The 26,066-nt window shown below is 39.3% G+C and overlaps 2 protein-coding genes across 12 annotated transcripts in view; one reads left to right on the forward strand and one right to left on the reverse strand.

Moving 5' to 3' along the window:
- Window positions 1-359: 359 nt before the first annotated feature.
- On the forward strand, window positions 360-12,076 carry arhgef33 (Rho guanine nucleotide exchange factor 33). 2 transcript variants are annotated; one of them, XM_088421755.1, is made up of 17 exons: window positions 360-432; window positions 2,536-2,585; window positions 4,453-4,617; window positions 5,557-5,669; window positions 5,740-5,879; window positions 5,942-6,049; window positions 6,958-7,084; window positions 7,394-7,526; window positions 7,798-7,905; window positions 8,375-8,467; window positions 8,590-8,738; window positions 8,815-8,892; window positions 9,166-9,347; window positions 10,421-10,848; window positions 10,917-11,096; window positions 11,565-11,698; window positions 11,909-12,076. In XM_088421755.1, the coding sequence occupies exons 1-17, from the start codon at window positions 372-374 to the stop codon at window positions 11,988-11,990; spliced, it is 2,331 nt and encodes a 776-aa protein (XP_088277881.1). In that variant the 5' UTR covers window positions 360-371; the 3' UTR covers window positions 11,991-12,076. The 2 variants fall into 2 exon arrangements, with proteins under 2 accessions (XP_088277881.1, XP_088277880.1); XM_088421754.1 differs by having other exon boundaries at window positions 372-432; window positions 8,812-8,892.
- Window positions 12,077-12,565: 489 nt separating this feature from the next.
- LOC148419944 (mitogen-activated protein kinase kinase kinase kinase 3-like) overlaps window positions 12,566-26,066 on the reverse strand; it is a 35,732-nt gene continuing 22,231 nt past the window's right edge. For 5 of the 10 annotated variants that reach the window (XM_088421004.1, XM_088421001.1, XM_088421002.1 and 2 more), the window contains 17 exons: window positions 23,688-23,739; window positions 23,023-23,392; window positions 21,356-21,465; window positions 21,196-21,237; window positions 21,015-21,099; window positions 20,793-20,872; window positions 20,614-20,674; window positions 20,406-20,523; window positions 19,184-19,242; window positions 18,943-19,046; window positions 18,680-18,857; window positions 18,011-18,079; window positions 17,849-17,941; window positions 17,689-17,759; window positions 16,787-16,842; window positions 16,668-16,709; window positions 12,566-15,185 (listed from right to left, as the gene is read on the reverse strand). In XM_088421004.1, the coding sequence (XP_088277130.1) occupies window positions 15,098-15,185; window positions 16,668-16,709; window positions 16,787-16,842; window positions 17,689-17,759; window positions 17,849-17,941; window positions 18,011-18,079; window positions 18,680-18,857; window positions 18,943-19,046; window positions 19,184-19,242; window positions 20,406-20,523; window positions 20,614-20,674; window positions 20,793-20,872; window positions 21,015-21,099; window positions 21,196-21,237; window positions 21,356-21,465; window positions 23,023-23,392; window positions 23,688-23,739 (1,678 nt within the window). In that variant the 3' untranslated portion in view covers window positions 12,566-15,097. The remainder of the gene's footprint in view (window positions 15,186-16,667; window positions 16,710-16,786; window positions 16,843-17,688; window positions 17,760-17,848; window positions 17,942-18,010; window positions 18,080-18,679; window positions 18,858-18,942; window positions 19,047-19,183; window positions 19,243-20,405; window positions 20,524-20,613; window positions 20,675-20,792; window positions 20,873-21,014; window positions 21,100-21,195; window positions 21,238-21,355; window positions 21,466-23,022; window positions 23,393-23,687; window positions 23,740-26,066) is intronic. The other 5 variants (XM_088421008.1, XM_088421006.1, XM_088421003.1 and 2 more) reach the window with 4 other exon arrangements.

The raw sequence follows: 26,066 nt of genomic DNA on the forward strand, positions 1-26,066 counted from the left end.
ATATATATGTACAGTATTCTTGAAAATAATATACGTCAAATAACGTAAAAATACGTCTTTGGTATTGAATGAGTTGATGTAGTTGACTGATTGTCGTGTTAATTTTTTTCCCTCATTATTGGCATGATTGGCGATTTGTTTTCAATGCGGTGTAGAGTGCGATGCCGTGACGAGCGTCTGCACGGCCCGGGCTCAAACAAGGAGCCGTTTGTGCGCACAAGACAAATCACAGGACTCACATGCTGTTTGCAGGGGAGGGACGTCAACGCCGGCCCTCCGCTTCATCACATCATCTTTTTCTTCTTCTTCTCGGTTCTCCGCTGGAGGTGCCAACGCAAGCAACCGTTGGATCGCACTGCAAGGATTAAAACATGGAGGAGAGTCCACGGGAAGCTCAGGAGCATACAGAAGACATGTCACCACATGAAAAAGGTAAGAAAAAATAGTTTGGAGAGGTGGACGTCTTTTTGATCCATTATCCTCAGAGCAGAAAAGGCGAACAGGAATTCCACAAGTCGATGTCGCGTGATATGATCGACAAATATCACTGCCGTATTGATGATCCAAAAAGGAGCTGAGCCAAAAAAACAGCGTGATGTAGATGTTGATATGTCTTAACATGTAGGAACACTCAGGACTCAAAAAAAAAACATCTTCATTTTCTTCAATCATTCTGGAAGATTTTAGTGGAATAAATAAACCCAACAAACGTTTAAAAGTCACAAAAAATAATGTTTAAAATAAACAGAAACATTCAAAAATGGTTTCAATGAAAGTCTACAATTTATGTGAATGTGAGTTTGGTGATTGACAGGAAAGCAAAAATATTGTAATGGGTTAAACCATTGATGTCCAAACTGTGGCCCGGGGGCTGTTTGCGGCCCGATGTTCTATTTTTTGTGGTCCATGGCACAGGCTAAAACTGTCATTTGGCACAGCCCGTAAGAAAAATAATAGTGATAATAAACTGGTTTACATAGTTGAGCTTCTTTCAATCTGTGAAAAACACCTAAAAATTAAGTTGTATGATTATTTAGGAATAAAACAATGGCTCCAATTTTACTTATCAACAACACACAGGACATAAATGGCTTTTATTACTTTCGATTCAGAAGTACTAATGTGCATCACTCACTTTTCGCTCTTTAGTGGTGTCCAAACGTCATGAACCGCAAATTACATTTGCGTATTTTGTAGGGCTTTTCGAAACAGGCCAAAAACTGTAAATTTACAATTTATCAATTACGATTCTTCATAACAGGGCAGAGAATGAAATATTTTGATACATGAGTGCAGCCACGGGGTGTCTCTTCTTTTTGCGGCTGTTCACATGAGCGCAGTTCCACGGTTGCGCCTTCGGGCTAGCCAAGCGCGTGTGCGAGTGTTTATTTCACACAGCGCCGCTCACCTTTGACATTCATGGAACAAAGTGAGCCCGTTGTGAGGCTAACGTCACGTTGCGCGTCGCAAAATCTCTCGACTTGCGATTATGTATGAATGACGCACGAGGAAGAATGGCGCACTACCAAGTATGCATATATTAGGGTTGTTGTTACATACTGGAAGCCAGAATGGACACCGCACGGATTTTGCAAATTCTGATTCAGTTTTATGGAACTTATTCTGTTTATTGTTTTTGTTTTTTTTTTTTGCTTTCACACCGTGAAGTGTAATTCCACATTTGCGGCACTAGGAGGTGTTAACGAGTCTCATTAATACATTCTGTGCAGGTGTTAGAAACGTTATAAATTGTTGTAAAATGTTTGTGTAAATTGAAAATAATCAGCATAAGTTTTATAGCTTTTTCTTCAGGTTAAAATACTGAAAAAATATATTATTTATTCTTTTTTTTTCAGAGCATCAAATGGTTCAGTTGGTCAAAAAATTTCTAGTTTGAATGAAGATTGCCATTTTTTTTTTTTTTTAAATTTCAGGCACTTTAAAGGGACCGTTTTTCATTAAAAAGGAATAAATTAAATGATTATAAAACTTATAATTTCCCCAAAAAATGTCCAAAAATGTGTTCTTAAAGACCAACAGTATGTTTTAAATATAGTCATATGTCGAGTTATTATTAAATTATATTACATGGGGGGTGGCGCTTCTCCAGAGGCGGCCATGTTTGTTATAGCTACGGACAATGGTGAATGCAGCACCTCCTGCTGTCCATAATGAAAAACACCCGAAATCTTCCACACTGTACCTTTAAGCATTTTTTTTTCAGATTCAGAATAAGCTGTAAACTTTTCTTTTGTTATTGTTAAAAGTGATATAATTTTATGTATATTTACAATTTCCATGGATAGTGATCTCATTTAAAGAAGCACCAGGTCAAAGCCATATTTAATACAGTGGCAATTTGGTTTTTTTCTTAATGAGGAAAATAGAACTCAATAACGTGAACCCTGATATATATATATATATATATATATATATATATACAGTATATAGGTTTGGTGCCATCTTGTGGCTTCTACAAACATTTTTTTTGGGATGAAGTGTTTGGTCCTCTTTCAATGTGTTTTATTTTTCCAGATAAAGAAGACGACAAAAGAGTGCAGCAGGTTGACATGGAGGTAGCGCAGGTAAGACGCTTTCTACGTTCCTGCTCTTTTTATGCAGTTTACTTAAAAAAAAAAAAAAAGACAACTGCATCGCTATGATTCGCTGAGAACCAAATGACGAGCCAATAAAACAGGAAATGGAGCTGAAGCGCAGTTTTTCAAAGTGAAAGCAAACATTTCAAAATAAGATTTAATTAAAGTCAAACAGATTTTAAAATCTGTTTACTGCTTTTTTCATTTACTGTACTATTTATCTATTTTAGTCATTTATTATTATGTTTTTACAATGTGATTTAAGGCAATCATCAAGCACACTTAATACACAGGCAGATAATAACACTAACAATAAAAAAAAGAGATAACTACTATAAGTTATTGTGTTATTTGGATAACAAGGTTCCAAAGGCATGTTCCGTTTTCTCGCCTGAGCCATTTTCACGTTTCTGCAGACTGAAGATTTGAATCAGCTCATGGGAACAAAATTCCCGTTCTCTTTCACTCGTTCCGTCCTCCATCTTTCTATCTGTGTGTGTGGGTCATGTGAAAGGCATCAGGAGGGAGGCATGTGTTCTGTGTGTGTGGTTTTTTTTTTTTTTTCAACTAACAGTTTGATTTTTGCTCCACCTGAAGACCCCAAATATGTGGGTGCGTGCTATGCAATATATGCCTAATGTTCCATGTCAAATGGAAATCGTTTTTGTAAAGGTGACAAATGACAAGTACTGGAAAGGAACTAGACAAATGTGAAAGATTCAAATCATTGTCAAGAATGAGGAATGAAAATGGTGGGAAAACAAGGGAAAAAATGGGAAATTTCCCTCAAGCGCACCATCCATCCATCCAACAATTTTATCCATCCATCAAAATATATTGATCTATGCATCCTTTGAGACAACATTTTTTATCCACCCATCCATCATTTTTTATCTATTATCCATCCATCCATCATTTATCTAATATCCATCCATCCATCATCCAACTGTTGCTATCAATCAATCCATCCATCCATCCATCCATCCATCCATCATCTAATATCATCCATCCATCATCCAACTGTTGTTATCAATCCATCCACCCATCCATCCATCATCCAACTGTTGTTATCAATCCACCCACCCACCCACCCACCCATCCATCCATCCATCCATCCATCCATCCATCCATCCATACATCCATCCATTCAACATTTGTTATCATCATCCATCTTTTTAACATGTTTTTGTCATATATCATCCACTGATCCAACATTTTTATCCATCCATCATCCAACACTTTATCAATCAATCTATCATCCATCCAACAATTGGTATCATCATCCATCCATCCATCCATCCATCCAAAAATTTTTATCAATCAATCAATCCATCTATCATCCATCCAACAATTTTTATCCTTCCATCCATCCATCCTTCAACATTTTTTTTATCAATCAATCCATTTATCATCCATCCAACAATTGTTATCATCCATCCATCCATCCATCCAATCATCATCCATCCTCCAACATTTTTTATCAATCAATCCATTTATCATCCATCCAACAATTGTTATCATCCATCCATCCATCCTTCAACATTTTTTATCAATCAATCCATTTATCATCCATCCAACAATTATCATCCATCATTCCATCCATCCATCATCCATTAAACCACCCACCATTCCATCCATCCATCCATCCATCCATCCATCCATCCATCCATCCATCCATCCATCCTCCATCCATTCATCATCCATCCATCCATCCTCCAACATTTTTTTATCAATCAATCGATCAATCTATCATCCATCCAACAATTGTTATCATCCATCCATTCACCATCCATCCATCCATCATCCATCCATCCTCCTCCTCAAAACGACACGACATTTGCACCCCACCCCACAGCTGCAGGGCCTGGTTGCGGAGCTGCGCGAGGGTCTCCGCATCTCTCTGGCGGAGCTGTGCGAGCTGCGCCAGAAGGACCGGCGGCTGGAGGAGAGCCTGCAGGCCCACCAGACCGACGTGGATGATAAGATTATGGGCCTCAAGAACTCGCTCAACACTTTCAAGGTGCCGGACACACCATGAAGTGACCCCCGTGACCCAACACACACGCGCACAAACACACAGACGCACACAAGGAGTGTATTCTTGATGAAGGTGGAAAAGCATCAGTAAGCCTAATGGGGAACATCTGACTGAATGGAGGTAGTGGAGTAATGTAATATATTAGGCAGGAAGGCAGCTATTTCAGACATGAAGTGGTGGACATTCATCGGCAGGGACGACGCTTGGGACTGTCCCAGGTTTTTGTTCTGCCTGCTCACTGACCAAACCTGAAATTTGACGGAAATTTGACAGATCTTTCCCTAACCCACCGGTTCTCAAATTGGGGTACGCTAAAAAACAAAAGTGAATGCTTTTCACCGTGACAGATACAGTATAGATTTTTTTTTTTTTTTAATTAAGAGCAAATTAATTGGAACGTGAAGAACCTTTTGGCTAAATTTTTCAAAATGCTATATGCTTTTACTTTGTGAAGATGTTATTAAGATAACCATGGGGAATATCATTACTGACACAATTTTCTAGCAGACAAGGGCAGAAATAAAAGAGATTTCCAGCTATCTTCTAGATTTGCTGTGGTTTTTATTTATGACCATAACTTTTTCTATTGTGGATTTACCTTGCTATTTTCCTTGCATTTTTTAAATTCATTTTACTGTAAGTCCAACCAGTCAAAAAAAAAATACAACTGCAGGTTCACATTGCTAGTTTTCTTCCTTTTAGTAAAAAAACAAACAATTTATATATATATATATATATATATATATATATATATATATATATATATATATATATATATATATATATATATATATATATATATATATATGTGTATACTTGCTGAACCTCATCCTAACTCTGTCCAAATGCCGAAGTTCTACAGTATATTGAAAATTAAACACAAAGCTAGAATCCAACTCATCAACTGGTTTCCATTTGCAGGAGGAGCTGAATGCGGCCTTTTTCCACATTCAGGATGTGTCAAACAGACAACAGGATCTAAGTAAGCAGGTAGAAATATGGCAGCCGGAGACCCCCATCAATGTTCCGCACAGGTAGCCCTACAAATCTAATTCTTAATAATATTATAACCATGTGACACCCATTTCTAATCGGCCCAAAAAGCAGGAAGAGCTCCAAGTCCGACGTACTGAGCACATGCGGGGACGAGCGCATCTGCGCAGCCGGCCAATCGGAGATCGGCATCATCCAGCGCTACTTTGGCGAGTCGCCGCTGTCACAAAGGAGCGGCGCGTCCACGCACGGTGAGCGACCGAACGCTGCTCGACCGAGACAGTTGAAAGGAATTAAATCAAGTGTGTCGCAGCTCCTACCTCGGAGCAGCAGAGACGCTCCTCGCCCAGGAGTCCGGCGTGGGGGGACGGCAGAAACGGTCGAGAGGACACGGAAACCCCCGATAGCGTCAATGAAAACTGTAAGAAAGCACAATGGGTTACAAACATTTATCTGTTAAATCCAGTTCAGTTTTTTACCAGATTGAAGTGTAATAAAAAGGTATCTTGGACAAGATCTCACAAGTTTAAAACATAAAACGCCATGAGATTTCTCGCTTCTGCAACGCACGAGATCTGGTTTTTTTTTTTTTGGGGGGGGTTATGGACAGACTGACAGACAAGGTTAGATAGAAATCTCCAAGGACTATGTTTGCAGATGATAGTGTGGTCTGTGGTGAGAGTAGAAAACAGGTGGAGGAGAAGAAGCTAGAATGGTGGAGGTTAGTCCAGGATAAGAGAAGAATGAAGGTCAGCCGCAGCAAGATGGAGTATATATGTGTTTCAAATTTGTCTACTGTGCGTCTGAGATCGTCTCATTAAAAAAAATTATAGAGCTAAACCTGTGACAACTTTTTCTACTGCCTACACTTTTCGTGCCTGCCTGGAGTAGCGAGTCACGACTTCTGAATGAATTGCACTGACATTTATGTACAGCGCCTGTTGCCAACGTTTTGCAGCATCTATAGCAGAAATTAGCCGCTAGCTAGCAGCTAGAGAGCAGTCTGATTGCTACTGATCACTTGAACATACCAACATGAGTCAAATGTCTTCTGTGCATCTGACCGCACTTTGTCTCATTGAAAAAACAAACAAACAAAAAAACATATATATGTGTGTGTATATATATATTTATACATATCAGGAGAATCCTGTCTAAAATCTCACAGTTTACGTCGAAGTTAATCATAAATCTCGTGTCATCTCGTGGACCCAATCTCGCGAGACATCTCGTCTTGTGGGATTTGGGGCTTGTCCCATTTCTATTCATAAATGTACAACAGATGAAACTCATAAACGTCGCACTTTGACCTTTAATTTTTCTTTTTAGGTATGAGACAGAAGGCCGCCTTGGAGCTCCTGGAGTCCGAGAGGATCTACGTGTCCCACTTGTCTCTGCTGCTGAAGGCTAACATCTCTTTCAACGACTCAGAAGCCCTCACTGCAAAAGACAAACGGTCAAATTTTTTTTGCCGATGCCTTCACTATTAGTCCACATACCTAAAAGCCCACCCGTGATCTAAATTGAACCATTGCAGTGATTGGAAAGCAGGAAATGCATAAATCTAATAACATACTGTAGCTCGTTAAAGTAATTGCCGTTAAGCTTTGGTGCACGTGCTGACAAAGAGCACAGCGAGGTCTTTTTTTTTATTCGAATAGTTGCCAATGACTGAAATGCTTTTTCGCAAAAAAATCATCATATAAATGTGAGCAAGGAAAATCCCCTGAATTGATAATGTCATGTCTTCCCTGGGCGGCAACAGTCCGTTTCCCAGCTCTTTGAGGTTCCTGATCCAGCAGCACCTGGACCTGCTGCACATCTTGCAGGAACGCGTCCTCAGGTGCCAGTGGCAAGGCATCATGGGAGATATCTTCATGAGGCTCACCAGCAAAGAGGTATAGCTTAATTGAAAAAAAAAAAACGGAACAAATTAATTTTGTGGTCATGCCATTTTGAACGTTAATATGTTGTTAGCATCTGGGTAAAATTTCAGCTCCTTCGTGCCTTCTTTCAATACCGATGTGAAATGACTTTGATTTAAAGATCAAAGGATTGGGCAAAATACAATCAAGGGCTGATTTAATGCTCTGTAATTCCATGACAGGGACAGTAGAACTTTCTTTTCAAATTGAGAGAAAATGACCTGGAACATGACTTAACCCACAGAATGACTTCCTGGACCTGTACGTGTCCTACCTGAAGGAGCTGCCCGACTGCCTGGCCGTGGTCACCATGCTGGCCTCAAACACCGTCAAAATGTCCGCCTTCCTCGAGGTAAAAAGACGCAAACAGGCCCGGGGAGGTCAAATAAATGGACAAAGGTCTTTGAGGTGTGTCCTGAGATAAAAAACCTTCAATTTAAGCCCTAGTGTGCTGAGTAGATGACATCCGGGCCTTGTTTTATCTATCATGTGCGATGCAGTGAACTTTGCTGTCTTGCTGATACAAATTGGACGCAACAGTGGACATAAATGAATAGGCTGGCTTTCAGGAGGATATTTAACAGAACAGGCCGTTTTCATATCTCAGTTGCGCAAGACTTCATGATTCTGTCTCTCCTCCCTCTCTCTCTGTCTCTCCCTCTCTCGCCTCTGTCTCTCTTTCCTTCTGTCTGTCTCCCTCTACTCCTCTCTCTCTCCCCCTATGTCCCTCTCCTGTCACCCCGACTGACTTTCCTTCCTCTGTCCCGCTCTCCCTCTCCTGTCTCTATGTCTGATTGGTTGCCTCTGCTACTGTCCCCAAGAGTGACATCACGGGTGACGAGTCTAAACCCTCCCTGCACGTGTTGCTCCTGCAACCAGTGAAGAGGATTCCGGAATATTTGCTACTTTTACAGGTAGCACACAATACATTAAAAACATGCTTGTCACTTTTAAAAAATTTTTTTGATCTTTTTTATGTGTATTTTTGCCCATAGACTAGTTGGCTTAGCCTTAGCACGTGCGTGTGTGTGTTTAGGCCTTATTGAGACAAACGGAGGCCTCGCATCCAGACTACTACCTGCTGCTGGTGTGCATCCAGCGATTCCGCAGCTTCTCCAGCCAGCATCAACACCTCCTGCAGCGCAACCAGGAGCTCCTGATGCAAAACCGGCAGGAGGTCAAGAGGTCAGCACTAAATCAGAGCAACGTTCATACTTGTAAACATAACCTAGCTTTCGTAAAGATGACGCGTGTGCAGCAGGTCGTCCATGAAGCAGCTTCTGAGGACCATGGAAGGTGGCCTTCAAGGATCTCCTTACCCTCACAGTGGCACCGTGTTGTAAGTAGCAATGGGAAAAAATGTTATTTTTCATATTTTTTTTCCAGCAACTCCAGAAGATTGCTCATGAAACATGTTTTATTTCTGGCTTGTCTGCTGAAAGATTATGCCACTAATTACAATGAACATCTGCATAGAACGTAATGTTCCAATCAATTGGCTCTTAAATTGAAAAAAAAAAGTTGTACTCTTCCTGTCACTGCCAGTAAAAAAAATAATTCTATTGACATCTGACATTTCTTCTTCGGGGGGGGGGGCTTTCAATGTGGACAGGGAACACACTAACCAAGCCAAACACAGCAAACAGCGCCTCCTGGAGCAGATCCAGTCCAGCCATCGCTTCCACGAGCGGGATCGAGAGCAGGACTCTGAAGCCAACTGCTACGATCCCGAGTGGCCGCCTCAGCTGCAGTTCTACAGCCCCGAAGTGGACCCGCGTAAACACAAACACACAGGTGAGAGAGATGCACGCTGCGATGCGGGGTTCCTGGGTTTATTGGCTATATTTATATTTATATATAAATATCTATATTTATTTTACTATATGGGTAATTTGTATCGGGGGGGGGGGATGCTGGCTGCTCTAAAAACCACATCATCCTTCTCTGTAATATCAACAGTGGCCAGAGGTGGCGCCAAAAAAAAAACAAAGATTAAGCGCACAAACGTATGAACTGTTAAACTAAATCATCTCCAAAACATTATTTCGGGTGCAGCCCACGCGGCCCGGTACCAGTTGATCCACGGACCGGTACCGACGAAAACAAAGATAACGTATATAGACGTCTTTGGGATTGAATGAGTGAATTACCTAAAGAAATCAATTATTTTATCTCATGTAATTGATTACTTTAGTGCTTCATTTCATACTAGACACTTTTAAACCAGCTTTTACCAAAATGCTGAAAATAAATGTTAAAACATTTAAATAAGGAATTGAATGTCTGGACTTCTAAAAAACAAAAACACAAAAACAACATAAGTATATGTCTAGTACTCGACACTTTTTCAAAAGTCTTTACCAAAATGCTGAAAACAAATGGTAAAAAATATACATAAGGGATTGAATTTGTGGACACCTAAAAAATAACGTAAAAATACGTCTTTGGGATTGAATGACTTAATGTGCTTAAGAATGTGACTCGTTAGAATCTAAATTAAATCTGTTAAACAAAAGTTACAAGTTAAGGGATTGAATTTGTGGACATCTAAAAAATAACATAAGTATATGTCTTTTGGATTGAATGAGTTAATATCAAAAGTAATCAATTAGTTTGGGACCTAATTAGCCAAAGTGATGATTACTTTAGTACTAGTCACTTTCAAACCAGTTTTTACCAAAATGCTGAAAACAAATGGTAATAAATATAGATAGGGATTGAATTCGTGGACACCTAAAAAATAACGTAAAAATACGTCTTTGGGATTGAATGACTTAATGTGCTTAAGAATGTGACTCGTTAGAATCTAAATTAAATCTGTTAAAAGTTACAAGTTCAAATGACACAATCAACCTTTGGGCTTCCAGGTCTGGGCAGCATCCCTGAAACGGAAGCGTCCGAGCGCTCGGGTCAGCATCACGCGGCATCCAGACCCTCCGAATTCCGGCAGGTCCAGCCGGGCTCGGCTCTGGCCGACGCCTTGGAGGAATTTCTTCTCCCCCCGGACCCCCCCGGGATGGAGTGCCTCTACGAGGAGGAGAGGATCTCCCTCCGCGACGAGTCGGCGTTCGACCGCTGCTCCTCTGCCTCGTCCGACTCGTCCATCGACATCGCCTTCGTCAAGTGTCCCAAAGCTCCCCTGAGCCCGTCGCGCCGCGCGCCGGCGAGCCGGGACATCTTCGGGAACGGCTACAACAGACTTCCCATCCGAGGGAGCGCCTCCCCGGACGAGGCGGCGCTGATGCGCCACGCTCACCAGCGCCCCCTTCAGCCCAGCCAGCGCAAAAAAAGCAAGGTGAGACCACCCGGTACTGAAGTTGGGAGATTCCGGGTGGGTCAGCTCCGCGTTTGGCGTCCACGCAGTCGCTGAACGGCCTCCAGATGGACAGCGCGGTCACGGACGGCGGGCACGCCAAGCTGGAGCGGCAAGGCAGCAGGGGCAGCAGAGGGTGCGGCACGCCGTCCCGCAAGATCCACAACTCGCCGATAAACAGGAAGGATGGCGAGAAACCGTGCGACGACCTTCACGGGCTGCTCGGCATGGTGGGACGACGCAGCGACGGACGTGATAAAGCGCTACGTTGCATTTTCGAGCACTAGTCAAAAATACGGCAAAACAGAACAAATCTCATTTTCTGGGCATTTTTTTAAAGCGAGATTTACCATCCATCGGAACCACTAGACTCACCGCTCTTCCGTTTTTGCGTCTTGCTTCTGCTACTGAACTTCACATTCCATCTGCAACAGCTTAAGCCAATCACAATGACAGCCAATCAGTGTCCATTTTAGGGTGTGCTTGACCTAAGCGCAAGGAGCCTGATGCATAAAGCAAATCTAATCATCATACGGAAAACATAGTTGAGATTAAAAATGAGATTAACACGATTAAAAAAACAGTAATTAATTAATTGCATTAATCTGTGAACCTGACACCCCTTATTTTTAATCAGGCACTTGAGACTTGCTCGAAACATGAAAGACGTGACACGTACTCGCGTGTTTTGCACACAGCCCCTCTGTCAGGACCCCGCCATGCAGCCGTGGGGGGGTGAAGAGCACCCCCACCACACGCCTTTAAGCGAGAGGAGCCGCAAGCAGGACAAGGGAGGCTTTCGGAGCTCCTTCAAGAAACTCTTCAAGAAGAAGTAAGAAGAGCCAAAAAGAAACTACTTCATGTTCAAATCAATTTGCTCTTAATTTGAAAAGATAAATGTACGGTTTTTATCACTGCATTAAATTATATTGAGGAGTACATGCTTCAGGTATTCCTCGGAGTAGTCGTATCCCCAGTCGATAACTCTTCTTTTCCATTTAAATGGAAATTGTTCAATTATTTAACCATTACTTTCTAACAGGGGCGGCGAGGACAAGAAGGAGAAGGCCACAGAGAAAGGTCAAGAAAATCAACAAGCAGAAATCAAAGGCACTGCAGTTTGAACATGTGTAATACATAAGTAAGGCGATATTATACAGTACATGATATACTTTGAATAACCACCACACCTAAATAAAGTCTTAACAGTTGGTAGAACTACTGCATATATATATATATATATATATATATATATATATATATATATATATATATATATATATATATATATATATATATATATATAGTATATGAAATGCTTCACCACTACACATGCATAAATTTGCATGTTTAAGTAATATGTTTATAGAAATTACATAATTGACATGTACAAACTCATGCCAATTTATGTTATTTTTGACGTTACAAAAAAGCCGAAGTTTTATTACAAATAAATGTAATGTATATCATCACTTGGCTACATGCAGAGAATTATTGATTCAATAAAAGCTCATTATGACCTGACACAGATATAGATTTATTTTTTAAGTTGAAGCTGATTATGATTTTATATATATTATATATATATATATATATATATGTTTATTTCTATATGTGTATCTAATGCTCACACCTTTTTTATGTGTTGACGTCTCATCCTCTTAATTCTATTACAAAATAAAGGCACGTGTACAGTATGTAAAACAAAACCCAATTTTATTTTACACTATATACATGTCATAACGTACGCATTGCATCGTGATAAACAAACAAAAACGTGCATGTTGTAAATATAAACAAGAGCGTCAGAACAGAACAGAAGAGAGTTAGTGTGTCCTTGTGTCAGTGTTCACATTGAATATGCCGGGCGGGTCAAAATAAAAAAACATTTTTTTGTAACAGGAGAATTAAAACACATTTTAGTGGAAGGTCTCATTCATGCTGCCAAATGCGACATTACAAATCCACAAGAAGGCAGACAACAGTGATTTGCGAAAGGAGAGAAAAATATGATTGAAAAAAAAAAGCGAGACTACATGCAAGTGGAGTGACATTACATTTTTTTTGGAGATTAGAGTTCGGTTCTTTTGTAATTGACATTTCACAGTTTTCATTTTAAAAAAAGTTATATGATATTCTCCGCATTTTTTCAAATGAGCTATTTAGTAGCTAATATCACTTTTTATATGACAGGCTGTGGCATCTGTAAAGCAAACATCCGTTTGAGTAAGTACATTTTAACTCCCGCATATTTTATTTTTTTACGTATGAGCTTATGATATCATTTTAAAATATATATTAGACCATTATCATAAAAAGTATAATACGATCCTGGCCACTATAAGAGGAAATACAGGATTTATAATCTCGTTAAGAGGCTTCAATAAATGGTTGATTTTTAAACTAGTATTTTTTTTAAATGCAAGATTTTAATGTGTTTGAGATGAAATTTTAATACTTCTTGAATTCAAATAAAATGACAGCTGATTCAATACAAATACAAATTAGAAAGAAAAAAAAAAATCAAAGAAATCAATTTATATTTTGCTAATGTTTTTCGATTTAGGGCTATCCAAATCGCGGCCCGGGGGCCATTGGCGGCCCATCATTCACATTTTAGCGGCCCGAAGCATTAACTAAAATGACATTTTTACACGGCCCGCAATGCAATTTAAAAAGAACAATAATCAAAAAGTTTGATGATAGACAACATTAGACGTGAAGAGAATATGAAATTCAAATTTGCCTCATTTCATGATGCAGCAGGATGAAAAGTTTGGACACCCCTGTTTTAGATAGACGGGTATTTCATGAGTGTTGTTTAATCTTTGTTAAGGAGTGTTCTACTATAACTTTTTTAATGCCAGCCATTAAAAACATTTTCATAATTCCCAAACTTTTATTCTACCCATTAAAAAAAACAAAAAAAAACCCAGTAGGGCTCCCAGTAGGGCTGTTATAAAAATAAAAAAACGAACAAAAAAACAAAAGCAAAATGGCGAAAAATGACGACCTAGCGCAACGCTTATGAAGACTTTCTGTTGATATCGTTTGCTAGTTTTAAGTATGACACGTGCAATTCATCCGTTTAATTCAGGGGAAATTAATCGTCACGAAAGCTGTGTGAGGACGTTTCACTTCAGCGTTATTTAGCTAACAATAGCATAGCTAAAACATTAGCATAGCTAATCGTTACGCGTGCGGGAGGAACGGCGAATAAAAAAGTGACAGCTTCCTGTTTGAAAGTTTTAACATGATCCAACAGCCCTTTTTAATGTAATATTACCTGATGAAAAAATTCAGTCGTTTTTCACTGAGAAAAAAAAAAAAGAACTGACGTTTGTGTTTGCTAAGGACAAATTGCGTGTACAGACGCACATTTATAATACACACCATTCACTCGCGCACACACGTAAATGACATCACATTTCTTTCACTAACACCTTTTTCTCTGTGCAAATGTTTAACACCAGTGGTTCAAATAAAAAAAAAGATAAAAAGCCTTAAATCGAGAACTGCGTAAAAAAGAAATAGAAAAAAAAAAGTGTGCAGAATGAACAAGTCGTCATATTGTGTTTGCATTTCTACAAAGGTCCACACAAGTCGACTGAGTTTTAGTCTCTGCTTCCTCGTCACATATCAGGGAACCAGGAAGTGAGTGGCCTACTTTCCCTCGTCTGTCCGTCTGCCCGCCATCCCACAGTTTTTTTTGTTTGTTTGTGCCGAGCAACTACGCACACGCCTAACTACGCACGAGCGGTTTTAGTGTTCATATCTGTCCAAAAATACTACATTTATATGTACATCAATTAAATAGACATCAGTTAAGCACTTATGTGGCTGCTAAGCGGAGGCGATTCTCCGCATTTTTTTTTTTTTTTTTTACACATAAAAAACAGGAGTCGTCATCCTGCTGGCGGATTAACATCATGCCACAATAAATAAAAGTGAGGGGGTGGGGTTAGGATAAGTAGCGGGGAGGGGTTTCTGTGCAAGATGGCCGCAGTAGTAGCACAACGTGTACGACTAAGTAGTACGAGTGGTGTGGAGGTCCCACCTCCTGGGAGGGCATCGTGACAGTCATCTGCCCTTGAACGCACCGCGGTGCCTCTCTGATATTGTGAAAAGGGGAGGGCGGGTGGGGTGGGGGTGCAACGCGCTCCCCTTTGCTAGTTGCTAGGCTCTTAATGCGGGATGTTAGCATGTGTGTGTTTGCGTGTTTGTGTGTGTGTCAGTAGCTGTTTTCGTGGCCCGCCAGGATGTAGAGGTTGCTGTGGGCTGTCGGGTTGTCGGTCGGCCGACTCTCCAGTACCACCACCCTAAAAATGACAAATACGATACAATTTAATAAGTTATTTATTGACAGTTATTTATTGACCGCTATTTTCAGACGCTACTTGACCCAAAGTGAAAATAACTGCATGGGATTCAACCTTCTTTTTATGTTGTGGGTCAAAGTTAAAGTAAATGTACAGTACTTCTCCCTGTTTTATTTGTAATAAACATATCAATTTAAAACAGCATTTTTTTGCAACTTGATTTAAAAAAGGCAAAACCTGGGGGGGATAAAACTTGTCAAAATCTATTCCCAAGTGGGCCATACTGAGGGCCAAAATTATATATATATTATATATGTTATATATATGACTTTATGTATTCTTCTTTTGTAATACTGCCCAAAAGTTTTTCATTTATTGAAAGCTCTTTTTTTTAACTTTACAAAGCCGTCTCGCGGGCCAGATTAAACCCGTTTGCGGGCCGGAGCCGACCCGCGGGCCGTATGTTTGACACCCTTGATATAGCTGTTTCTGGGGAGGATAACTGACCAATCACAAGATTTGTTTAGGTTTAGGACTACACACAAAAATACGCTTCTAAAACCTCTGGAAAAATCACACATGACCCTGGGGTGAAACTGACCTAGGATGTTATTACGATTCCAGAGAAAAAAAATCTACCACATGGGTAAAAATTAGGCATGCTTTTGATACTTTGTGAGAGGTTTTGCAATACAAAAAAACATTTTTAGACACATTTGGATAAATAAGCACATCTCTGATCATACTGACCCAGAGACATTATAGCTGTTATGGAGATATGAGCATACATCACTGTGAAAGCAAAAATATTGGATTTGGATTTTACACATTTCGGACTCAATACCCATCAGATTCAAGCAAACCAGGGACATTATTGCTGTTTCTTACAATCAAACATAACAAGGGAGATTGATTTAATAATGAAGTAAAGAAAAACAATCATGTTTTGGGAGCCCTGTGCCCACACAGGCCAACATAGAACCACGATAAAAACACTTGGGCTATGTCCACAAATACACGATATTTTTAAATATAAAAGTAAATAAAAGTTAGTTAAATGAAATTTTGTATACTTAAAATTGAATATGTAGGCTTTGATGCCGATTTGGCTAATCAGAAGCTGTAAAGAAAAGTCATTCCTGGAAAAAGGTGCAATAATGGTAAAAATGTTGGAAAAAGAAGAAAATACTTGTTTGTGTGGACATGGCCTAAGTTTGCTTTGATTGATCACCGAAGAAGCAAAAAAAAAAAAAAAAAGGTATTGTCAAAAGCCGAACAGAAGCATGGAGACGCCAACAGTTCTGTCCATTTTTCTCCTACTCAAAATATCAGTTTGAAGCAACGAAATGTACAAAACATTGGTGTCTTCACTCTTACCAAGCAAAACCCACTCCCAATCCCTAAAACACACACTTCCTTGGAAATAGTCCAAAACGTTTGTGCCACCAGGCCTGAAAAGTCCCAACAGAAAGTCACTGATACCTTGGCAGAGTGATGCCACCTGGATGCCTGTGGTCGTCTGGTCTTTTTTGTGAGAAGGCATCAGAACATGTTAACGTCCTACAGTGTGTAAGAGTGAGTGTGTATCTGTGTATGCCCACCTGTCTGATCCCAGTAGTCTGAAGATGCGTGTACTGTCCGAGATCTCCTGCGTGATCTGAGGAATTGCACAAAGATTAAAAAGTTTCCATGCAAAACGTGGGCACTGCAAGTTCCGGGCAATATATCGTAATTCCCCAAATTCTGTTTTTTTTTTTTATCTTCCCATGTAAATGACACACCAATGCTTTGGAAACAATGTCAAAACAAACAATGAATCTCATCTTCCTAAACTCTTCATATTTTCTAGTGTTCATATCCTTAAGTTACACTAATAATTTATAACAAATTATAATGCAATAATTAATAAATAAGTCAATTGGAATATCTTTTCTAACTGGAGCATTTGGCTGCATACCTTGCAACTCTTCATGGAATCAGCTGGAGACATCATAACTTTTACATGGTCCTTTTACTAATATTCCTGTGCGTGAACAAGGATGGACTCGGACGTTGGTTCAGTCTGCTCGCTTCTTTTATTAAAAATAATGCCATAACAACCTCAGCTGACATGAGTTGCAATTAGCTGCAATAAGGGACTTGCTGCTAAAAGCCAACTGACATCCACCCCCTCACTCGTACCTTTACGGTAATTATTTTAAGTAAGAATACAGCTGATATTAACTGCACATCCGTGCGTCAAAAATCGGCTTGTGTGGCTGACAGATTAATCTTCCTTGAATGTTGTAAAAATATGTTTATATACTTTTTTTTGCTGCTAAAAACTCTATATAAGTTTACTATACCATTAAACACCAATTAAGGAGTTAGTACATATTGTAAGGAGTTAGTACATATTGTAAAAATATCTATTAAAACACCCATGTAGCATTCTGCCACTTTTGCAAATGACAAATTTCGATGTACTGCCCAGCCCAAGTTCTTGGTCAGGAAGCCGGCTCACCTCATTGGTCTTGAAACTCCGCCCCTGCATGCCGTGCCTCCAGAAGGCCAGCACGCTATCCTGGAGACAAACTGTGACCAAAACCAACAAATTGTAACCATAGAAAAATCACAATTCAAAAGATTACAGCGGTACCTCGACTTGAGTTATTTTGTCCTACCTGTGGACTCGATCTGGAAGTTGAAGGTGAGCTCAGCCGACAACTTCCTGCTGGATTTCAGTCGGCCCTGGAGGTTGACGATCTTGATGCACCCTGTTTAAAAGACGCAAAATTTGAGAAGATCTGCTTTGGGGGTGTTCATCAGATTTCCGGGTGACTCACGGTCGAGGCAGACCAGGATGGTGTCCCTCTCCAGCTGTGTGACGTGGATCACACACGTCTGAGGTGTATCTGCAGCCAGAAACAACACATTTGGAGAAAACGGACCAAAATCATCCAATTTCTCAACTATACGCCAAAAATACTGCGACAGTCTAATTTAAATATTCATCAGCATAAGCATGGCTGGGGCAAAAATTCAATATTATTGCATATCGTGATAAACACCTGAGCAAATTCAATATGAAATGCACTCTATATGGATTTAAAGAGATAATTTTAAAAAAGCAAACATTTGTATGCTAAGGTAACAACATGATGTTAGATTAATGGCAAAATTAAAAGCACAAATAACAGATTTCCAGCCTGTCAATTTGGAATCCAAAAGTGTGGTTTACTAGATAGTTTGAAAGCCATTTTTCCTACTGGTGGTTGTGCTTTATTTAATGTCTTTGCTCATTTTATTTTGTTTTTATTTGATTTTTAATCCATTTGTTTTTCTTAATTTAAATCTGTAAAAATTTTGTCATCAGTTAATCGTGTTTTTTCGATTTTTCGACATATTTTGAAATAAAATCCAAACTCCAAATTTTCACTGTCCTTATTTTAAAAAGTATAAATACATAAATGCAGACTAACTGCATTTTGCGAGGTGATCGCCTGCGCCCTCACCCGTCTCTGTGAACCAGGAGGAGGTAGCGTTGGGGTTTGGGTTGACCGTGCCGAAGCGGACCACTTGGTTGAGTTCGCTCCCTTTACTGACAGCCACGCAGATGAGAGGGTAGGTCTGCTCCGGGACCACCAACATCTCAAACACCTCCAGTGGACATGGCAGAGGGAAATCGATGGTCTGTTCCATCCCCAAAAATAAAATGTTTTAATAAACAGACCTGACAGATGTGATTTAAAAAAAAAAAGGCAAATGTGAGGGTCACCTTGATGAGCATGAACTTCTGCATAGATTCCACCCATTCTAGCAGCATTACATGGGACTGGAAGGCCCCACAGAGGTACTTGTGGCCTGTATATGGGTTGCGCACTGCACACAAAATAGTTGTAATAAAAAGAAAAGTCACACTCAAGTATTTTGACACTACACATAATAAAATTGGTTTTAAAATACCCATTTTTCCCACAATAGAGACTCGAATGTAATAAAAATAGTAGCGTACTTACCCACGCAACACTTTTGGCACCCTTTAGTGTCTGGAATTTTTGTGGAAACTGCAAACTTCCTGATAAAATAAAATACGATAATGTAACTTAAAATTTGAGTCATGTTTTTCTTAAATTGCATTGAAAATTATTTTGTGAAGTTGAGAATTTGATCCCAATTTAATAATGCACCAAACATACGAATTGAAAAACTGTTTACTTTGGCTGTAACTGTTAACACAGATTAGTGGTATCAGCAAATCAAATTTAACACTTTGAATGCTGTGGCAGAAACAATACAGTTTACTTTTCAAATTATGGGCAAATTAATTTGAACATGAAACAACTTATTGCTAATTTGAGCTGTAGTAACTCCTTTGTATGTACTCTTTTGTATGCTTTTATTTTATTAAGGTTTATACAGAGGCACATTGTTGATAGATGCAATTTTTGATGAGCCGTAGGTAACACAAATGTTGTTTTACCATCTTGCTTCTGGAATTCCTGAATGAAATACACCACAAATATCACTATAAAAATTCAATCTATTGCCCCGCAATAGAGCATCAATAATGCAAAATAATGCCTTGCATTCTACAGAAACACAACAAAAACAAAAATCCAAAGCTCTAAAAATGTAAAAAATTTTTTTTAACCAAATGGTTCAATGAAGTGAAAATATTATTCTGTCTCAGTTGTAACAAAACATCAATGGCTTCCTCAAAAAGACCAAAATAAATCTCAATTATTTTTAGTGTATAACACAATGCAATGTATTGTAACATACAGTAATGTATTTTATCACCATGTACTCTAACAGCCTTTTTCATTGGTTCCCTTGAAAGTTACTATAAAACTAAGTTATTAACATTATTACAAATGCTTTATCTGTATGAATACCAGTTTTTGTATTACACTCTGAATTTACCCTTTGGGGATCATTAAATTGTAATATGTTACAATCTGCGCTAAATTAGTACTTAAAATAGCTGTTGCACTATAGTTACACATTTCTATGAAGCTTTAATTTTTTACTCTATTTTATCCACCCATCCGTTTTCCATTTATATATTGTTGCTTCATATTATTAGTATGCATCAGTCGGAGCAGCGCTCCTAATTTTGTTGTAAACCCGTGCACAATGACAATAAAGGTATTCTATTCTATTCAAAATCTGAGTGTATTGCCGAGCGTCTCGTTTGAATTATTATAGTGTGTAATATATGCTATTTGGAGCCTTTACCTGGGTATCATTTTATCAGGCAGCTTGTGTGTGGGAATGGCTACTGGTAACTTCTGCAGCTGTCGGGCCTGGTCGAAAAGTCCCGGCAGGCCGTGAGAGTACAGCTGGGAGGCTTTCCCTGAGAATGCACAAAGGCCCATTTATTTGTTTATCACCGCAAGCTAACAGCTGTAACTAAATGCTGCATGTCAAATATGAAATGACTTACCGGATACTGACAGAAGATTATTGTTCATGACGTACAACCACGTGCACCGGCGAGGGAAAAGCTACAAAGACACAAAATTGGGTAGCATGATTGTTGTTGTTGTTACAAAAACATCTTGTGATCCCGCATGAATATTTACCACGAATACGAAAAGTACTAATAAGAAGTGTGTGGCTCACCTGCTCCATTGTGGTCTCATGCAGCTCATTAAGGTTCAGTGTGTAAATCCCCTCTTCGGCACCAAATATTAAATATTGATCTGAAATCATACAACATCACAATCTCTGTACAGGACATATACAACAGCATGATTTGGCGTGAGGCTGGGTGAAGATCTGCTACTTTCAAGTCACACACCCATACATAAACACATAAAAACACACATGTTTTAATGGGGTTACCTCTAGTGTCGGGGTTGATCCAGGAAGTGGCACAGTGGATCTTGAGAGGGCAGCCGTTGAAGACCTTGGAGAAACATGCACCCATCTGGAAACACAAGCGGAGAAGTGATTAAAAAAGAGGAATAATGAATTCAAGGAGGAATTCTTCATTCTTGCAATACGGGTACAAATAGACGCTTACGTGAACTTTGGGTGTAGGCGGGAGACCGTTGCTACTTGGCATCTAATGTAGATTGACAAACAAAAAGTAGGAAATACATATTACATTATATATGTTTTATTATATGACGTTTGATTATGCTGGTGAGACTGGTGATGGTCAGCCTAGTTGGACAAATTACCGGAACATCCTTCTTGTCCTTCCGTATGGGGACACTAGGGGGCATAGTAGACTGTTGTCTGTCTGCAGGACTGCTGCGCTCGCCATTGTGTGAAGAGTTGAGGCCGTTCCCTTCGGATATATAACACGCACACACAAGGTCAGTTTGATTGAAGCAAAGGGAGATGGAGCATCATTGGACTCACGGGACTGACGACATAGAAGCGAGCGAAAATTGTCTACAAGGCGGATGAGGGACGGTGGGAGGGAGGGAAGAGGGGAGCAGGCTAGCATGATAAATGCAGCCATGACTTCATCTTTACTAGTTTTCCTATGACCAAAAAGTCCTCTCCTCTTCCTTCATCCTCTTTGGAAGGTCTAGTTAGCTGCTGTCAAGAAACTAATCAAGGGTACGTTGAACAGTGTCAGGACATTTACAGCAAAAAAAAAAAAAAAAAAAAAAAAAAAAAAAAAAAAAAAAAAAAAAAGACGATGGGTAAAAAGAACTACAAACGTGGACTGTGTTCAGAATGATTCAGGCCTTTCCATATATATATATATATATATATATATATATATATATATATATATATATATATATATTATATATATATATGTGTGTGTGCGTGTGTGTGTGTATACATACAGTACATAGGTGTGTTGCGTCATTAAATTTGTACTATTGTGACGTACCAGTTCATGGGAATTTTAAAATGAGTGCATTTTACACAAAGCACTTCTCAAGTATCAAGTATAACCTTGGCTTTTCTTTTTTTTGTATTTGCACAACAGATCTTGGTTGACTGTTATACTATCCATCATATTTGCAAGTGACCATCGGTTGTTTACTGTAAGATTTGTTGTGGTATACCTAGTGGGTGCTACTGTATGGAGGGGTTAATTTATATTCACTACTATTTTGATTGCATTATCAATACTGCAAATTGATTTAGAAATTCTGATTGCATTAGTAATACTGCTTAGCGATTTTCTTCTTGATTTTACTTGTGTGAGGGAATGAATTTGAACACATTAATTCTTGTACAATAATATGTGACATTTTTGACTATTTTTGAAAGATACAGCATACATACAGTATGCACTCTAGAAAATGTACTTGAGAATATAATCAGCCTCAGCCCCTCCCCTTGGAACAAACAATTCCTTGGAATCAAAATACAGGGCCCTGTTTTTGGTTCTGTTTCAGGGCAACGGTTCTCAAATGAGGGTATCAGTACCCCTAGGGGTTAAGTGAAAGCCCTTCAGGGAGTACATGAGCAAATCTAATATGAAGCTTTTTAACGCTGGGACAGGAATAGTACACTGTCCTTTCAAATTAAGAGCAAACAAATTGGAACACGAAGCAGTGCATTGGCAAATTATTTTACACTGACTCCTTTGCAAAATGTTGCATGCCTTGATTTTGTTCAATTTTAGACGGATGTGCACTGACATTAGCGACATAGGTCGACGGCAGACGAGCCAGGAATTAAACCGTATAAGTTGCCGTATAAAATACGCTTTGATATACAACTACATTTTATATGGTGGAGAGGGAGTGATTCTGAACATAGCCCAGGAGACAGTCAAAGTGTTGATATTAATAGACTGGTGGGACAGTTAAATCAGCGGGCGAGGACAACTGGGAGGGGCGGGGCAAAAGAAGGCTATCAAGCTACTGGCTCTTACTCTTGTCCACATTCTCTTTTTCCTGCTCCTCTTTCACCTCCTTCAGCACCTCCCACGCCTCCTCCAGCTCCTCCTCTGTGTGAGGCGTGTGGAGCCACTCCCAGAAATGCCTAAAGCTCCCATCGTCCTCCGGGGCGGACGTGTCCGCGTCCGAGCGCTCGTTCGCGGTCTCGTTACCTAGGCTGCTACGGCGGTGCGGCGGCAGCCTCGGGGGCGGCGGCCGCGGGGGCACGTTAGTGGGCTTGGCGGGGCTGGGCGTCTGCGGGACCGGGCAGCGCTTGATGGTCCCGCTTCCGCCGCCGTCGTCCTCGCTGTGTGATTGGCTGTCGTCCTGTTTGGGCTGTGCTTGGGGCGAGCTGATGGACTTGGGCTGGTTGGAGCAGAGACAGACATACTGTACTTTTGTTCCAAGCGTGAGTGAGGGAGAAAAAGGGGCTTCCTTAATTTTTTAAAAGACGAATTAATCGAATTAATTCAATTTATCAATTAAGACGCATAGCAGACGTGACCACAGATATTTACTTTTTTTTTAATGCACAATAGTGGTCTGAACTCCCAAGATTTTTTTTTTTTTTTTTAGATTTTAAAGTTGTATTTTGCAACTCTTTTTGATTTTAGAAGCCTCACTGACAAACAAACATTTTGACAAAAGGTATGCCACCTACCTTGGGCGGAAGCGGGGGCGGGACTTTTGGTCTCAGGATAGTGTTCATCTTACTATACAGAAGATGGGAGACAGAGAGAGACACTGACTTTGCATGACTGGACAGTTCAGAATATTACATCGCATTTGAAGTTACAACAGCTGTTGCAATATCCAAACTGCAACAATACAATTTGACGTTGGTGATCCCAAAAAGGGGACATATTACCGAAATTTGAATTTTTGTTTAGTATACAAATAGTTAGGTCTCTGAAAGCGCGTTCTCACCCAAAGAGTATATAATTAAACACCCACGTAATCTGTAGATTTAGGGTTAGTTGCGCCATTTAAAGCAGATTTACTTAAAGCAGTATCGCAAGAAAGCCAAGCGGTAAGCAGAGCTGCAATGTTAGCATAGAAGAGCATTTGTTCACAGCGTTATCTGCTTTAGCTTCTGAGCAGCGTATTAAATGGTCGTCAAAGTTGTCGCAGTGACCTGGAGGGCGTTTTGGAATTTGTCTGGTTCATGCGCCACATGCACAAATCAGCAGACTCATTGAAAAAGCGCAAATTTGCTGCATAAAACTTCACTATGCTCATCTTTATGGTGGCTCATGTTTTTGCTTTTGACTTTGTGCTGTTCGAACTCAAGTTCCCTCCTGTCTAGTCGCAATGTTGAAATATTAATTCAATGAATTTTGACCCAGAAAAAAAGTAAAAAAAAAGGAAATGTTTGAAATTTAAAAAACAATGCATAATATAAAGCCAGAGACCCCTCGGAAATGTTTGAAAATTTGAAAACAACGCATAATATGTCTCCTTTAAAGATGACATGACATTAGCAACCATGGCATCTAGGCTACACATAAAAAGCTGGTGCAAAGCCTCTGGGAATTGTAGTGCAGACGCTGACATTTTTACAGTTAGGTGCCATTCATGTCATCATCAACACTACAACGACAGAGATTTGACCCCATTCTGCTACATAAAATACAAATATATTGCAACTAGCTTGGTAGTGAGCGATATATGACACATAGGAAGACACAAATGAGAATGGACAGCAGCTGGATAAGAATGATTAATCGAAATGAGCATAGGATACAATGTTAAACTTGTAAACATATTGCTTATTTTCTGTCCAAGAATTTGCTATTATCCAGCTTTTGGGGGAAATATGTAAAGCAAAGAGAAGAAAACAAAACCCATTCCACCTTTGCTTTTTACACAGTAGGGGAAGAAATGCATGACAATGGATAGTTGAAAAAGATGCAGTGAGCAAACAAGAAAGCAGAGAGTGATGGCGGTGGGTGCAAGCGGCGAACAAAGCAGCATCAAATCTCACTTATGCTACACTCTGACCTGAAACTGGAATCCAGTCACCACTCATGTTCAATTTTAGAGTGTTATATGAACATTCTGTTCTTGTTTTGTTTTTTTCCCTCTAAATGGAGTATATAATCTGGAAGGGTGCATTGTTAAAAAAAAATGCAATCTGGATCCAAATGATTTGGATTTGGAAATGTCATTTTTTTGTATTGTATTGGATCGAATAATCCGTCCTTTTGAATGGAGTTTTTTTTTTTTTTTTTTTTTCACAATTGAATTGCATCATCCTGATTTAAAATGGTACTTTTTCCAATTTTCCCATTTGGATTACGAGTGCTCAAACCAGCAAATCACAATTTGGAATACCAGCAAAGTAAAGAACAAAATAACAAACATTCACTTTGTTTAATGAACACAAATCTGAACCATACCAATTGTACTAGGGTGTGAAGTAGTACTGACTGTGGATTTTCACTATGCTGGCCTGGTAACTATTTGCCATGAATAGCAGGGGCTAACAATAATATAGGAAAAAAAAAAAACTTTCTTTTTCGGTTCACAGAGATATTGAATTTAAAAGGACATTTATTCCTGTCATATTGTATGTGTTTGTGTCACTAGTTGAATGAATGTCATATTTAAGACATTTACATTTACTATGTATTTGTTTTCTTTAAACAAATGTGATTTAGGGTTGCGTGTAATATAGTGACATCCAATTTAATCTTTTGCACAACCCCTTTGCATTGCTCACCTAATTATTGTTTGTAAAAAATAAGTCACTGATCTGGATGACAGATCTGCAAAATGATCATCCAATTTCATGATATATATACCGGTATTTAAAGATACAAGGTTATGGTATGGATTTATGTGTAATAAATAGTGATACCTATAAACAAGTACCGGTACTATAAATTGCACATAATGGTAAAAAGTTAAACTAATTGGCAAATATCAGCCATTTAGACAACTATTTTGACTGATATATAAGGGTGAATAACGGACGTTTTGAAGATGTCATTTTTGTTTGTTATGGAAATCAACTTCAGTCAGGCTCCCTTTTGAAAAA

Source organism: Hippichthys cyanospilos, chromosome 8 (assembly GCF_059441005.1).
Source record: "Hippichthys cyanospilos isolate Australia breed blue-spotted pipefish chromosome 8, RoL_Hcya_1.0, whole genome shotgun sequence".
Taxonomy (NCBI): Eukaryota; Metazoa; Chordata; class Actinopteri; order Syngnathiformes; family Syngnathidae; genus Hippichthys; species Hippichthys cyanospilos.

What these genes read in the sequence shown, in the direction of transcription:
- arhgef33 (XM_088421754.1), top strand. Translation starts at nt 372, where the DNA reads ATGGAGGAGAGTCCACGGGAAGCTCAGGAGCATACAGAAGACATGTCA. An exon ending in TTGACATGGAGGTAGCGCAG is followed by an intron (nt 2,586 to 4,452) that starts GTAAGACGCTTT and finishes CCCACCCCACAG; the next exon opens with CTGCAGGGCCTGGTTGCGGA. An exon ending in TGAGGCTCACCAGCAAAGAG is followed by an intron (nt 7,527 to 7,797) that starts GTATAGCTTAAT and finishes CTTAACCCACAG; the next exon opens with AATGACTTCCTGGACCTGTA.